The sequence below is a fragment of the Gadus morhua genome, chromosome 8, assembly GCF_902167405.1.
Source record: "Gadus morhua chromosome 8, gadMor3.0, whole genome shotgun sequence".
NCBI classification, from domain to species: Eukaryota; Metazoa; Chordata; class Actinopteri; order Gadiformes; family Gadidae; genus Gadus; species Gadus morhua.
In genome coordinates this window covers 8,244,895-8,260,651 of record NC_044055.1, presented here as the reverse complement: position 1 = coordinate 8,260,651, position 15,757 = coordinate 8,244,895, and the positions used below count along the sequence as shown (strand labels likewise).

Genomic DNA, 15,757 nt, shown 5'->3' with positions numbered 1-15,757 from the left:
ACTCATGGAACTACCGTGATTTAGATCTGTAATGACAGGCAACATCCACTAGGTGGAGTACTCTCTCTCTCAATAAGACAATTAATTGACATGGAGCATATTAATCAAACTCAACTTCTTTAAACTATAAGGATTTTAGGTAAACTATAGGAAAATAAATAAATAAATAAATCCGAAAGTACGCTCAACTAATCTAAGATAAACTATACTAATGTAAAATAAAATGTACTATGCCAAACTAAGATATAAAGATATGCTAAGGGCTAAAGTAAACTTGATTCAACCCCAAAATATCCAAGGTAAGACAAAATTGAAAAACTAAAATAAACTAACCTAGACTAACTAGAGAAGATACGCTAGGCTAGGCTAAACCGGTAAAGTGTATCCCAGTGACCTGGTGCTCTTGACGGGCTTGTTGTTGCTGGGCACCCAGGCCTCACTGCCCACCACGCTGTACTCGATGTAGTAGCCCACCAGCTGCTTCACCTCCCTGGAGGCCGCCCACGACACCACGATGGAGGTGGCGCAGTTCCTGGTGACCGTCACCGCGCCAGGGGAGGAGGGCAGTTCTGAGGTCAGAGAGAGGTTCAAAACAATCTTTATTGGCCCTGCAAAGACTTGACAAACAGGCACTAAGAAAAAGTATTTAGCATTGTGTAGCGTTTTATCCTAGCTATCTTGGTTGTCCACGCGTTCAACTAGCAACTGTAAGTGCTAGGCGCTGGTTTCTCTGAACAACCTTACTGTACTGACAGTGATATATTATTCTTTCTCTTTCCTTTCAACGATGTACTTATTGTACTTATTAGGTTGCTTAGCGTCTGCTAAATACCCTAAATGTTAGTTTAAATGTAAAAAAATTAAAGAAAGAAAGAAATAAGGGAAGTAAGAACAAATAACAAAAGAATTAAAGAACGGAAAAAACAAAAGAACTAAAGAACGAGCGAACAAAATAACAAAATAACAAAATAATCAAAGAACCAAAGAATCAAAGGAGGATAGAGGGGAGTTTCTTGCTGACCCAGCTTGTCTCCCACGGTGATGTTGCTGGTGGACCCGGAGGCCTCGCTCACGCCGGCCGAGTTACAGCAGCGCACGCGGAAGCTGTAGGACTCGCTCTCCTCCAGGTCGAACAGGGCGTAGCGCGGAGACTTCACCGGCATCCCCGTGTTCACACGCTGCCACTGGTCGGTCCCTGCAACGCACTGGGAGAGGGAGGGAGGGCAAGAGAGAGAGAGAGAGAGAGAGAGAGAAATACAGAGAAACAGAGATAGAGAGAGGGAGAGAGAGAGAGAGAGAGAGAGAGAGAGAGAGAGAGAGAGAGAGAGAGAGAGAGAGAGAGAGAAACAGAGAGAGAGAGAGAGAGAGAGAGAGAGAGAGAGAGAGAGAGAGAGAGAGAGAGAGAGAGAGAGAGAGAGAGAGAGAGAGAACAGAGATAGAGAGAGGGAGAGAGGGAGAGAGAGAGAGAGAGAGAGAGAGAGAGAGAGAGAGAGAGAGAGAGAGAGAGAGAGAGGGGGAGAGAAACAGAAACATACAAGGACGAGCAATGTAAACCGGGCACAGAATTGGGAAATATGTAAACATACAAACTACCATACTGGAATAAATTGTTCTGTAGTAAATTGGGGTTGTGCATCAGTCCTGGATGTTTTGTAGGAAATCTACCATTTTGAAAGGACTTTCCTCTCACCTTTTCGATGTAGTACATGACCCCCTCGTGACCCCTCTGGACGGGGGGCTTCCAGCCCAGGACCACGTAGCTCTTGGTGGCCTCAGTGACCACCACTTCGCTGGGCTCCCCAGGGACCACGCCCACTATGGAGACAAACGGAGAGGGGGGAGGGCATCATATACATGTTAACATGTACAAATTCAGTCATTACATACTCAATACCATGCTGATCCTCAATACCAAAATCGATAACATGGCTAAATCAACACAAAAATGGACAAAGAAAGAAAGAAGCTGTTCACACTTGAAAGCGATGTGTGTGTTAAATCTAAAATGTCTCGAAAATAGTTGAACTGGCAAAAGGTCAAACGCTAAGTTGTCATAGGTCATTACGTTCAAACACGCAGTTAGAGTTATCACGGTTACACTAACGCTCATGAATCTGATAGGTCGGGTTGGGGCTCATGAACTCACCAGTGGGGTCCTCCTCAGTGAACTTGATCATCCCGGTCCAAGGAGCGGAAGGTCCGGCTGCAACGAGACATTAAAGCAGAAAGACACGATCGATCAGTCTAACATGACCACGGCCCGACAGCCTCCCATGTAACAGACTGTCCCCCAGCTCTCTCTCTGTTAGGGCTGTGCGTTCTTTTTTTCTCCTTTTGATCGTGTTAAAATATCTCCAAACTTACACAATCAAATTGACGTACATTTATTTTATTCATTAAATATTGCAGAACAGCTGGACAAATATTTGTAGATCATTTTCTCTTTGAACATTTGGTATATTTTTTTAAGGCGAAATTTCAAAGTTGTCACTAATAAAGTGTTATTTTTTTTGGAGAGAAATGCAAAATAATTCATCATATTTCCAAAGTCCAAAATAATCGTTTGAATAATCGTGATTATGATTTTCCTCCCGTAACGGAGCAGCCCTACTCTCTGTCTCCTCACCCCTTTGGCGGGCCCTGTCGGAGGGGTCCATGGCCACCACCGCGTCCGACACGCGGGACGGACGGCTGACCCCGGCGGTGTTCAGGGCGCTGACCCGGAACATGTAGGAGCGGCCCTCCACCAGGCCCGTGACGGGGAAGCGGGCGTACTTGACCGGGCTGTCGTTGCACTGCGCCCAGTGCTCGGTGCCGACCTCGCACCTGCGCCACACACACACACACGCACACAGTTAGCCCTGCCGCGCGACGCACTCACACCCCCGGACCACAGGGTGTCACTGTAGGATCAGCCGTGGCTGTCATACTGCAGATGACATCAAGGTAGCTTCAAGTACTCTTAATGTCCAACCCTATTTTGATACATCGTAGGGGAATATGGTGAAACAAAAAATAAGTATATTTAAAACACAAGTATATTTAATAAATATACTTATTTTTTGAGTCATGAAGGATAATACATTTATAAATATATATATATATATATATATATTTAATGGGTCATTATCCTTCATGACCCATTAAAAACAAGAAGAAAGCAAAGAACATTATCCAACGAAGGAGGGAAAGGTTCAAGTTCCATTCTCCTAACAGGCAGTCAACTTCAACGCAAATGTAGTTTTTAATTTTCTCGGCTGCATTGTCCTGATGGACGGCTGCCTCCAGATAAAACTACAGTGAAGGGGGGGCGACCCACTTGTCGATGAAGTAGCCCAAGATGGGGCTGCTGCCCTCCACGGCCGGCTGCTTCCAGGTCACCACCACGTAGTCCTTGTTGGCGTCGTGGCAGCGCACGTCCAGGGGGGCCACGGGCACGCCCTCCACCTCCAGGTCAGCATCTGTCACAGAGACGGGCGCACACACACGCACACACACAAACACAAACACACACGTACACAGATCAGTATGCAACAAACAGTCAGAGGGATTTGCGGTCAAACAAGCATGCACACATACACACATCACATGGACAAACAAACACACGGAAACAAAAGGACACACACCCACACACACACACACATACAAAACATACTTGTGCTGTTCGGTTTTTATTACAGAGCCTTTTTTAGAACCTGGTTTCCATACTCTGCCTCCTACACTCCTAGTGAACTGGTAGCACACCATGCCGCTAGTAAACTTGTGTTATATATTATTTTGTGTTTAGGATATATCGGAGAAAAACGGATACAACTTAATTAACGTAAACTGCATGTATTTTATATATATTCATTTTCAAAGCAGTCTCTCTCTCTCTCTCTCTCTCTCTCTCTCTCTCTCCCTCTCTCCTTTTCTCTCTCCTTTTATCTCTCTTTCTCTCTCTCCTTTTATCTCTCTCTCTCTCTCTCTCTCTCTCTCTCTCTCTCTCTCTCCCTCCCTCCCTCCCTCCCTCCCTCTCTCTCTCTCTCTCTCTCTCTCTCTCTCTCTCTCTCTCTCTCTCTCTCTCTCTCTCTCTCTCTCTCTCTCTCTCTCTCTCTCTCTCTCTCTCTCTCTCTCTCTCTCTCTCTCTCTCCCCCTCCCTCCCTCCCTCCCTCTCTCTCTCTCTCTCCCTCTCTCTCTCTCTCTCTCTCTCTCTCTCTCTCTCTCTCCCCCTCCCTCCCTCCCTCTCTCTCTCTCTCTCCCTCCCTCCCTCTCTCTCTCTCCCCCTCCCTCTCTCTCTCTCTCTCTCTCTCTCTCTCTCTCTCTCTCTCTCTCTCTCTCTCTCTCTCTCTCTCTCTCTCTCTCTCTCTCTCTCTCTCTCTCTCTCACTCTCTCTCTCTCTCTCTCTCCCCACGTTGGCTTCATCAAGTAGGAATGGAGCAGGACGGATATAGCCTGGGAGATTCCTTAAGAGACACCCAAGGCGACAGGGAGAGAGGAGCCGTGTCGTTTTAAGGGTGGGTACTAGGAGGGGAGCCAGAGGGTGGGGTGGGGGCGGGGGGGGGGGGGGTGAAGTCACTGGGTAACCGGAGCCTGTGAACACTCTCCACCACGGCCCAACTGTTCGCTGCTCTGTAATGTTCCACATGACAAAACACAAGTGTGTGTGTGTTGTTTGTTCGTCTAATTGACGGCTTCAGCCTCTGTCACTCTGTGCCCTGACAAGGTCCATTAGCCTTTGTCATTTTACATTTAAACATGTGATTGTTTTATGATTGTTTTCCCCAGAATTTACCTGTATTGCACATAGTTTGTGCGATTATAAATACTGTATGTATGTTAAGTGTTTGCTAGGGATAAGCCTAACTTTGCCGTTACGCGTCGCGTATTGCTAAGGTTAAGTAATCCATCCCCACACGCTGAACGACGATGTCACTGAAATAGCTCAACGCGTAACGTCACAATGTGTATCCTTCACCTCTGACGAACACGTAGGCGGAGTAGGAGTCGAAGCCGGACTTGGTGTTGATGCGCAGGGTGTACAGGCCCTCGTCCTCCTTGTTCAGGTGCGTCAGGGTGAGGGTGGCTCTCTGACCGCTCCAGTGGGAGTTCACCCACCTGGACGCCTTCAGGGCCACGGCTGGACACAGGAGAGACGCGGTTCGGATTCATGAGGAGGAACGGTGGGAGAGAGAGCAAAAGCTGAACACTGAACACCACACACAAAAATAACAGGCTGCCTGAATACTGTTTTTGACTGGCGGAGATTAAAGTGACCCGGGGATGTCACTTTGTATTGAGAGTGACATCATGCGGTACTGATATCAGCCAATCAGAGAGAGGGTTAACAGCTTTTTTCTAGACTGTCCTTGTGTCGTGATGTAAGTTTGATGTTTGTTAACAATTTAACAATGAACAACACAAATTGTATGTACTAATATACTGTTAAGGGTAGCACGGCGTAGCCTTGCAAGAGCCTCAGTACTAGGGTCTGGGATTCTTACTCGAAGGTACTATGGAGGTAGATTTGTGTCTTTATTATGCAATCAAAAATAATAGGTTTGAGAGCAAAACTTTCCACACTGCAATCAAAAAATAGATTTGAGAGCAAAACCTTCCACACTGCAATCAAAAAATGTATTTGAGAGCAAAACTATCGACACTGCAATCAAAAAATGTTTTATTGCAAGATAAATTAATGTGATAAAAAAAATATTAATGGGAATCCAAAAGTTTTGTTTGCAAACCCAAAAGTTTTGTTTGCAAATCCAAAAGTTTTGTTTGCGAATCCAAAAGTTTTGTTTGCGAATCAAAAAGCTTTGCTTGCGAATCCTAAAGTTTTGCTTGCGAATCCAAAAGCTTTGCTTGCTGTTGAGCTGAATCTGGGGGGGCGGGACCTACGCCGAAAGATGTAAGTCACGTCTCTATTGGCCAGTCTCGATCGGAGTGACAGCTTGGCAACATCCACAGTTAGTAACGAGAGAGGGAGTTCTATTTCATGTAGGCTACGCCGTCTAGGCTTCGCCTTATGAGCTTGTCCCGTGCGCACGCTTGCGCGCCCTGAATATCCCGTAGGCCTCCCTGTCAGCCGACAAGGAGACCATGGCAGAGGAGAGCAGGGCGATGTTGTTGACCGCCGCCGTGGATTGAGAGGCACAAACGAACACCCTGTCCGTCAGGCCGACAATCTGCTTCTGGAGGCGGTCGGGGGGCAGCGGCTTTTCGGATGTTGCCAAGCTGTCACTCCGATCGAGACTGGCCAATAGAGACGTGTCTTACATCTTTCGGTGTAGGTCCCGCCCACGAGATTCAGCTCAACAGCAAGCAAAGCTTTTGGATTCGCAAGCTAAACTTTAGGATTCGCAAACAAAGCTTTTTGATTCGCAAACAAAACTTTTGGATTCGCAAACAAAACTTTTGGATTCGCAAACAAAACTTTTGGGTTTGCAAACAAAACTTTTGGATTCCCATTAATATTTTTTTTATCACATTAATTTATCTTGCAATAAAACATTTTTTGATTGCAGTGTCGATAGTTTTGCTCTCAAATCTATTTTTTGATTGCAGTGTGGAAAGTTTTGCTCTCAAACCTATTATTTTTGATTGCATAATAAAGACACAAATCTACCTCCATACCCTTAGTCCATCCGGCTGACACACGGTCCAATCAGAGGCTTCCATTCTCATATGGGCGGGTTTTAGTTGATAATGCAAGCAAAACAGGCAAGGTGCCATGCCAAGTTCGATTTTTATATAATTGCGCCAAAGAGCCGTATTTTAGGGCAAGTTAAAGCCAACCAACACTGACCTTGAGAAGTATATTGACAACTCAAAATAAATTCAGGTGTATTAATACAATTATTATTATTATTATTATTATTACACTTATTTATTTAGTGAACTATCATGGTTAACTAAACGTTTTAGATCCTGTTCTCCATCACCTCAAGGGTAACAGGTATACAAGGAAACGCAGCGTGTGGTTGTGGGGTCTGTGTCCAAACACTTACAGTTTCTGTACCACACCACTTCCGGCTGGTACATCTTGATGGTGGGGTAGATGATGACGGTGCAGCCCAGGCTCAAGGTCTCGCCCTCGCGGCCGAACGCCACCTCAAACTTATCCAGGATGCTGGTCTCGAAGGTGACGCCGTGCTCGGAACTGAATCCGTCTGCAGGGAGAGGAGACGGGTTGGCACGCGCAGGGGGAGAATACAGCATTATAGTCAGTGGGGGGCGTTCAGGAAGAGGAGTCGGGATGGGCTGGACTCACGGGGTTTAGGGTCCAGAGGGCCTGCTGCCTCCCCCTCTTGGAACCCTGGAGAAAGAGAGAGAGTGAGGGAGAGAGAGAGAGAGAGAGAGAGAGAGAGAGAGAGGGAAAGAGAGAGAGAGCGCGAGAGAGAGAGAGAGAGAGAGAGAGAGAGAGAGAGAGAGAGAGAGAGAGAGAGAGAGAGAGAGCGAGGGAGAGAGAGAGAGAGAGAGAGAGAGAGAGAGAGAGAGAGAGAGAGAGAGAGAGAGAGAGAGAGAGAGAGAGAGAGAGAGAGAGAGCGGGAAAGAGAGAGAGAGAGAGAGAGAGAGAGAGAGAGAGAGAGAGAGAGAGAGAGAGAGAGAGAGAGAGAGGGAGAGGGAGAGAGAGAGAGAGAGAGAGAGAGAGAGAGAGAGAGAGAGAGAGAGAGAGGGAGAGGGAGAGAGAGAGAGAGAGAGGGAAAGAGAGAGAGAGAGAGAGAGAGAGAGAGAGAGAGAGAGGAGAGAGAGAGAGAGAGAGAGAGAGAGAGAGAGAGAGAGAGAGAGAGGGAAAGAGAGAGCGAGAGAGAGAGAGAGAGAGAGAGAGAGAGAGAGGGAAGGGAGAGAGATATTACCATCAACACCTAATCCATTCTCCAACGGCATCATCTAACATGAATTGTACGATACAACAATCTCAACGCTGCGCGATCACAACATTTTTAACGGCCTTGGTTGACCTACTTTTGATAACGATTGTGGCCGTAGCAGAAGACTCTCCCTTGATGTTGAGGGCAGAGGCATGGTACAGAGCAGTGTCCAAGAACTCACAACTGGGGAAAAATAAAGGGGAAACGAGAAACCTAGATGAATTTTTCATGTCAAATATCAATTTAAACTCATGAAGATTAGGTAATTGCACACTTGCAAGGGAGCATTGTTTGGTGTGAGTAGATTTGTGATACAAACATACATACAGACTTACAGGTACAATGCAGTGTAAAAGCAGGCTACCTACTTCTTGATCTCCAGGGAGTGCATGTTGTAGTTGCTCTCGGTGGTGTACTTCTCAGGGTGGGCCTTGGCGTCGATCAGAACGTTGTTTTTGTACCTGGGAACACATAGCCCACGACCAAGACGATTCCCATCAGTAATGGCACAGTAATCAGTAGCGGCTTTTCGTTTTGAGAATTCTGATCGTTTTTGTATTTATTCCTCTTTTGATTGGATGCTTGGGATAGTGTTCGGTCTCACTTTGCTTTAAAGGAAAATACCGGTGTGGGAGATCAAACCATTGTAACCACCTGACCCAACTTTACTGCCACATTACTTACCAATATAATAATAATGCAATAATACTTTCCTGTACCGTAGGTGCAATCACACAAAATCATCTTTGGCAGAATCAGCCAGAATCAGTCAACAAAGAGATTCCGATTCATTATATTGGAAACATTTGTTACAGTGAAACCAGGAGAGACCCATACGATGGTCTGGGTCAAGTGAAGGGGCATCGGTATGGTACCCAGCCTGGTACTGTCCTTAAAGCCGCTTTGTATGACATCGTCTGCTAACTGACTGAATGTACATGTGATGCAGATGCCTCGTGAGCGAGAGATGGTGACTGAGTGTGCAGAGTGGTTCCCCACCAGGCGACGCGTGGTTTGGGCCAGCCGGCCACAGTGCAGTGCAGCTTCAGGGTCCTGCCCTCCCAGACCGTCTGTCCTCGGGGCCTCACCACGAACTCGGGACGGTGGCAGAGGCTGTCTGAGTTCATCTTCTTACGAAACTCTGACCTCTCCTCCAGCTACAGGAAGATGGTAAAGCTCAATGCTTCGTATGTGATGATGTAACGATATTTTTGCTTCAGAATTAACCAGAATTAATGAATAGAATATCCCTAATATAGGTGTGAGGAAGCTGATTAAGCATTTAAGACCTACAGATCACAAGAATTTAAATACAACAAAGACTATCTACAACCAAATTGCATTTCTGTCTGTCATGTCCCAGCTTTAATTTGTATCTTTTCTAAAGATGTATTCGATAGAGTACTCCAAACCGGTTCATAATAACATAACACATTCTGAATCCATGTAGGATGGTTCAAGAAAGCGCCAATTTTCCCAAACCTGCAACGGATGAGATAAACCATAGCAAGCAAAAAAACGTCTCAAGAACTCTGGTATACTGTAAACCCCATGCTACGTATGTGTAGAAGGGAGGGACTTACCTTCCTGTCCAATTGGAGGCTCTCGGCCGACTCCCTGACAATCGTCTTCCTGGTTTTCTTCTCCACAGTGAGCGTCATGGATTCCTGGGACTCCCTCACAAACAGGTTCCTCATGGCCACGTAGTTCACCCCCTCCTCCTTCACCACCTCGTCCTGGGCCTCGGCCAGACCCCGCACCACCTCATGGCTACAACAGAACAGACACAGGAGAGGGTGAGAGGGTGAGGGGCTGAAGGTCCAATAGGGATGCATTGATCACCATCTTGGTTTCTCGCGTGGACAATGGACACCAAAGTCAAACCAAGTATTAATCCCTGATCATAGAGAGTGCAAATGTGTTGCCTGTTTGTTGACACAAACAGGAACTAGAATCACATTGTTTGCGCGCTTCATGAGCAAAGCACATGAAGCGCGAATTGATATTCACTCACTTGGCTCTGAATACAGGGACAACGTAGCCGATGACCTCGAGATCTGTGTCCGTGGCTAGGTACTTGCGTTCGGCCTTCTTGGTGATATGGCTCATTTTAGAGGCCATCGCCTTCTCTGTCTTCACAGAGGTCTTCTGTGAGGTCTTCAGGCTGGCCGTTTTCAGGCTGGCCCTGGGAATGAGACCACAAGAGTCACGTGTCTGACAGAAGCTACACACACATGCAGCTCAGCTCACTTCTTAAAATGACAATACCGGTCTGGGTGAGCAGACCAATATTGCCGTCCCTCCTGGCTTCATTAAATCATCTGTTTACCATTCTTCCGTTGTGCCGATTCCGCCTAAGAGCATTTAGTGTGAGAGGGCCTGCCTAGAACGTTAACAACAGCAGTAGCACATTGGTCTTTTGGATTGAAATAGTGTAGAGTAATGATTGACTTGTGCTAAATTCTCTAAGGCAGAATATGTACAATGAGGTGATGTTTACAAATTATATTGGTGACTGACGTTTTAGTGAAGCCCGGAGAGGACAGTGACCAAAGTAATGCCCTTAAAGCAAGATTAAAGCACACAACATAGTTGCCAAATAATCTAAAACCATTCATCACCTATTATGATTAATTGAAGGAACTTATAACAAGAAGCAGAATGCTAATGCAATAATTCTGTTACACTTTTGGATTTGTGAGATGAAGTGAGGATATGTACATGTATACACTTACCTTTCACAAAGTGGTAAAAAGCTATGTTAAATAGAAACATTAATGCATACTCAATGCATACTCAATATTAATTTATGACACAATGGTTGATACTCAGAAGAGGATAATGTTCTATTATAAGCTCACTGACTGCATTGATCCCAAAAAACATGACTTATGACTAAGAGCATCCATAACCCATCTCACTTGTAGATTTATAAATAGCCCTACACCGGAACTGTTGGACGTGGGAAGGTGCCTGATAAATTCTACTTTGCTAGTCCATATCTAGTGCGTGTTTGAAAGCACAAAGTGTTTTTGTGATGTGGCCTTTCATTTGTCCTTAACAACATATGACACATGCCACTTCATCTGGGAGAGTTACGAGTGAATAACAAGTGGAAATGGGTAATTGAATAGAGGATTCATCTGGTAAATAAGAATTTATCATATTGACTGTTGAATGGGCTGTTAAGCTGTAAGAAAGCCACGTGTAAGGTCAGAGAGAAACAAAGAAAGAGAGGAGAGTGTGAGAGAGACAGAGAATGAGAGCGAGAGTGCCAGACAGAGAGGGAGTGAGAGAGAGAAACCCACACAGAGACACCGAGTGTGACCGTAGGATGTTCCATTTGTGGGACGAATATTAATATTGAAGATATCATTTTTCCTAACATAATTGTACAAGTGTTCCTGAGACATACACAAGGATTATGTGTGCTAACAACCATTTACAACAGATACTGAGAAAATCATTTTGCATTACATTACAAACACAGGTCAATTCAGTAGGAGAGTTCACTGTACACTCAGCATAAAGATAGCTCCTCTCACTCGGCTAACAGAAATAGCCCAGCTGTCCTTGAATATCTCTGGCAGCCATTGAGATGCAGCTCAAATTCCTGCTCTCCATACACCTCCTTCATGAGGTGTATGGTTCTGCATTATCCCTGGCAGCGAGGAGATCAAAGTCAATCTCACTGTTTATAACAGACCGGTATCAAATGTTTGCCAAGTCCCAAGCTATTACACTATTATTGAATTAGGGTACGCTTTCATCCAAAGCTATTGGATCTTACTAAACTTACTTTGTTTCTGCTTTGGTTTTTGATCCCGTTAAATGTCTGCCCATTTGAAAGCTATTTCGTGCCCACCAAACCAGCAATGGAGGAGGGATCCCTCTTTTGAGTTCCTTCTCAAGGTTCCTCTTGGATTTGGGGAGTTATCGTTAGCCCTGTCATATTATTTTTGGGCCTGTGAAGACCTTTGAGACTGTAACTGTAATTAAGTACAATTTACTTAAATTACAGTGGATTCAGATACAGGTTGTTAAATAACATTTGGGGTTTATGTGTGTCTAGCCTAGAGGAGAGTCAAACACCATGACAGAATCCTACCAGACATTAAGTTAAAGACACACATACCCTGTTGGAGATTTCCCTTTTGGTTGAACCTTTGATGTTATTATAACCTCACATTTTAGGCTAAAGCTGTCAAAACAATGTGCATGACGGGTCAGTCGATTTCAAGGCTTACAGATAATCCAATGACATGTGTCATTAGTCCGTTAACATGCCATGGAAACATGACAGAAATAAAAGTTTTTTTGGATGGATAGCATTTTTGTCTTTGTATTCAACCATCTAACAGCCATCTGAAACATTCAAATGATATGTTTGCTTTGTATAAACTGTAAAGGAGAACCACTGTGATTAATATATTGCGTACTTTTATTAAAATTAAGATATTGTGCATTATTTAAAATATACTCATGTGCTGCTATAGAAACTCCAGGCTTGCTTGCTTTCCGATACAAATTAGTGATAACAATTTTGCCGCAAACTAAACTCAATGGCATGAACTGCCATAATAAAACAGACGGGCAATGTTTAAAAACCTACTCAGGTGCAGAGTTAAATAGCATTGTCACCATTTTTCACCACTTGCTATGAAGCAAAGTCAAGGGGCATCAATATTTAAATAGATAATAGATATAGATAATATATCATACGAAAAAGCTTTGTGTAGGATTGCATAACCAGCATGGCTCCCCACTCTGTTGTTAAGGCAACAGAAGATGCATGCTGTTTCCTGGGCAACACACAGCTAGCCTCTGCTCAGCATCCCAACCTTTAACAACATCCTTACATACAGTCTATGGACCAAACACTACAACAGTGTTTACTTTTCAAAATATATACCAACGGTTCACTTAATTCCATTCACTTCATCACCCTGGGGGAAGTGACCCATTTACGGAAATACTCAACTCAACTCAACTCAAGAAATATCAACCATTTTGTCAAGTCTAGATCATCTTCATCCACAGCCGTTACCAACATAATGTTGTTCGTTTTCTTGTCCCTCAATATCAACCGTTAAAGAATGAGCGTTGATTTGAGCAGGTGTGCCTCTCCTCCACACCCTTACCCTTGAGTGCTCTTGTGAAGCTCATGAGAGACAGACTTCTGGCTAACAGAGGACCTGCTGCTCAGGTGATAGCTGCTCTCAAAGTGATGCTGCTGCTCCAGGGTCTGCTTCTGCTCCTGAAAGTGCTGCTGGCGTTGGCGCGTCTCCAACTGATGCACTGATCCGGACATCCTCGGGGGGGATGGGGGGTGGGGGGCTCTGCTCCACACCAACTTACAGTGTCACAGAAGGACCAATCGCAGGGTCAATCTCTATGTCTGGTACTTGCGACAGATTTGAGTTAGGCGGGGGGGGGGGATTTAAGTGGACGACTTTGAGTTAACAATCGATGAATTAGTTGAAGCAGAAAAAAGGGAATTAAGGGAAAGGGACATTGTTAAGACTAGGATGGGATGAGGTTTTGGGTGATTGCCTAATGAAATCGTTATCTATTTATCCAATAACTAATATTACGTTAAATGGAGCAAGATGGAGCAAAAGCAGCGGAACCAGTTTATTCACATTATTAGAAGCAGAAGCAGCTAGCTCTTCTTTCTAGGATTAGTTCCACAATGTTGTTATAGCATGTTATGATCCCTTTCATTTTAGAGCCACATCAAGGCTCTCCAAAATGAGGATGCCCATTGCCCACACACTTCCACAGGAATGTCTGACCCATAAGCTGGAAAGCTTTTGTAACAAACAATTACCACGTTACTGCATACCTGATGCTACTAAACCTACTCCTGTCAAACAGTAGGCATGTTGCACCATGTCTCAGCCTTCACTCTTTTATCAATAATAACATGACACTATACCTTATGTTATTGGGGATGTAAAATGTTATGTGAGCTATGATACTGACTTATACTGTAGTATTGTATTGTATTTTATTTAATATGTAATGGGAATAGTTTTCCCATTCCTACCATTCATTAGGGTCATTATAAATTGGCATGCAAGCACACACCTTAGTAAGGAGAACAGATAAATGTCTTTTCAGTAATGTTTACCTGTTGTAAAATGTCACTGAAAACCATTATGCAGCGTTGCGATTAAATCATGAATAAAACATAAACATAGTTAGAAGGACCTAAGTTATATTTGCCTAAATGTTCATTTTTAGAGACTTAATAAAAAACAGGATAAACACATCATGGATAGGCCTACAATGTCTTTAAGACTTCTAAGTAAAAAGATGAATAAAGTCGAAAATATAACAAGCAGAAATAGCACTCACCAAAACAATGAATCAGTTGAAGAAAAGCAAGAGAAATTGCGAGGTACTAGTCCAAAAGGAAACTAAAGCCAGTCCGGATTGGGGTAAAGGAGCTCGGGTGCAGGGCAGTGGACAGGACGACAGTCCACAGAACAAAAATAATGCTGCCACTCGGCAGAATGTCCAAGACACCGTCACAACCTTTTAAGGCTCGGGCCACTTTAAATTTAGCACAGGAGACTGCGTGAAGGTCCGAAGGGCAATATGTCCAAAAAGCTAAACGACTGGACATATCCTTTATTTTGTGCAAACTACATTATTGGAATGACTGTTGTTGTTATGAATATGATCTATTCCATTTGAGGACATTCACTTGTGGCTTAGAACAAATCTTCTTCACCTGCTCCCGGCGCAAGTCCCTGATTCAATGAGCATGTGTTATCAGGCCGTAAACCAACAGACCAACAATAGGCCAGAGGACACTAAGCATCAGTCTCAGACAAGTTTTTTAAATTCGACATAGAAGCACAAATGCATGACTGAATAGTGTGTTGTTCTCAGCATGGAAAAGAAATAGAGCAGAAAGGAAAAATAACAAACAGGCAATGTTTTAAACTTTAGAGCACTAATGTAGGCCCAGCTTTGGCCTGTGGGTGGCACTACAGGGTTCAAATCAGGGTCCCGACGTCTGGTGGGTTTGACCGTTTGGGTTTTGGTCCTAGACTGCCACCTGCTGCAAAATCCTAAAATTGTCAAGCATTCAACTGAAGTAGTTTTAGGGCAATCAAATATTTATGATAATTGAATGTGAAAAGGTTGATATTATACTGTTCAGTGTTGCACATGCATGTGAACATATGCATTAATATGCATCTATGATTAACTTATGTCCAACTCAGGGTAGTTTAAGCATCACACACACCTATGGAGCTGGTTCAATTTTCTATCAGACGCAATGATGCAAAATATATATTTTTTGCGATCTTTTTGTTCCAAGATCTGGGGTCTCCTGCAACAAGGCTTTGTATTAAAATGTTGAGTATATGTTGCTTCATATTTATGTGAAGGGGCCTTAAAAAAGCATGCATAAACCAAGAAGATATAGCTTTATACTTACTTCATGCAACCCCACTTAATACGATTTTTTTGATTGCTGACGCAGTGACGCTCCATGATAATATAACATCCGACGCACGGGCGCGCGCACACACACACGCGCACACGCACACGCACACACACACACACACACACACACACACACACACACACACACACACACACACACACACACACACACACACACACACACACACACACATAAACATCAATGTGACTTCAGAATGCGTTCAATGATGTTATCGGGAAACTGGGTAAGTCAAAATGTCTCGTATCAATGAACTATCTGTTAAAGTTCCTAAGATGTCATTCGCCCTTAGACGCCAAGTAGAAGAGGTAAGTCATGAACTATAGTTAGCAGCAATAAAGTTTGGACAACATGTCAATTAAATATTTATCGAAGGGTAAAAGATAAATCTACCACATTGGCTCGATTGAAATAAGGTAAA

General features: G+C 44.1%; 1 protein-coding gene across 6 annotated transcripts in view; it reads right to left on the bottom strand.

Moving 5' to 3' along the window:
- The window catches only part of myom1a (myomesin 1a (skelemin)), a 30,287-nt gene extending 15,911 nt beyond the window's left edge, over positions 1-14,376 (bottom strand). For 4 of the 6 annotated variants that reach the window (XM_030364751.1, XM_030364753.1, XM_030364755.1 and 1 more), the window contains exons 1-16: positions 14,214-14,376; positions 12,995-13,206; positions 9,868-10,038; positions 9,437-9,623; positions 8,853-9,010; positions 8,222-8,314; positions 7,948-8,036; positions 7,253-7,297; positions 6,990-7,151; positions 4,958-5,119; positions 3,320-3,461; positions 2,627-2,826; positions 2,147-2,203; positions 1,691-1,815; positions 1,022-1,205; positions 395-569 (exon numbers count right to left, since the gene is read on the bottom strand). In XM_030364751.1, the coding sequence (XP_030220611.1) occupies positions 395-569; positions 1,022-1,205; positions 1,691-1,815; positions 2,147-2,203; positions 2,627-2,826; positions 3,320-3,461; positions 4,958-5,119; positions 6,990-7,151; positions 7,253-7,297; positions 7,948-8,036; positions 8,222-8,314; positions 8,853-9,010; positions 9,437-9,623; positions 9,868-10,038; positions 12,995-13,164 (2,120 nt within the window). In that variant the 5' untranslated portion in view covers positions 13,165-13,206; positions 14,214-14,376. The remainder of the gene's footprint in view (positions 1-394; positions 570-1,021; positions 1,206-1,690; positions 1,816-2,146; positions 2,204-2,626; positions 2,827-3,319; positions 3,462-4,957; positions 5,120-6,989; positions 7,152-7,252; positions 7,298-7,947; positions 8,037-8,221; positions 8,315-8,852; positions 9,011-9,436; positions 9,624-9,867; positions 10,039-12,994; positions 13,207-14,213) is intronic. The other 2 variants (XM_030364752.1, XM_030364757.1) reach the window with 2 other exon arrangements.
- Positions 14,377-15,757: the final 1,381 nt, after the last annotated feature.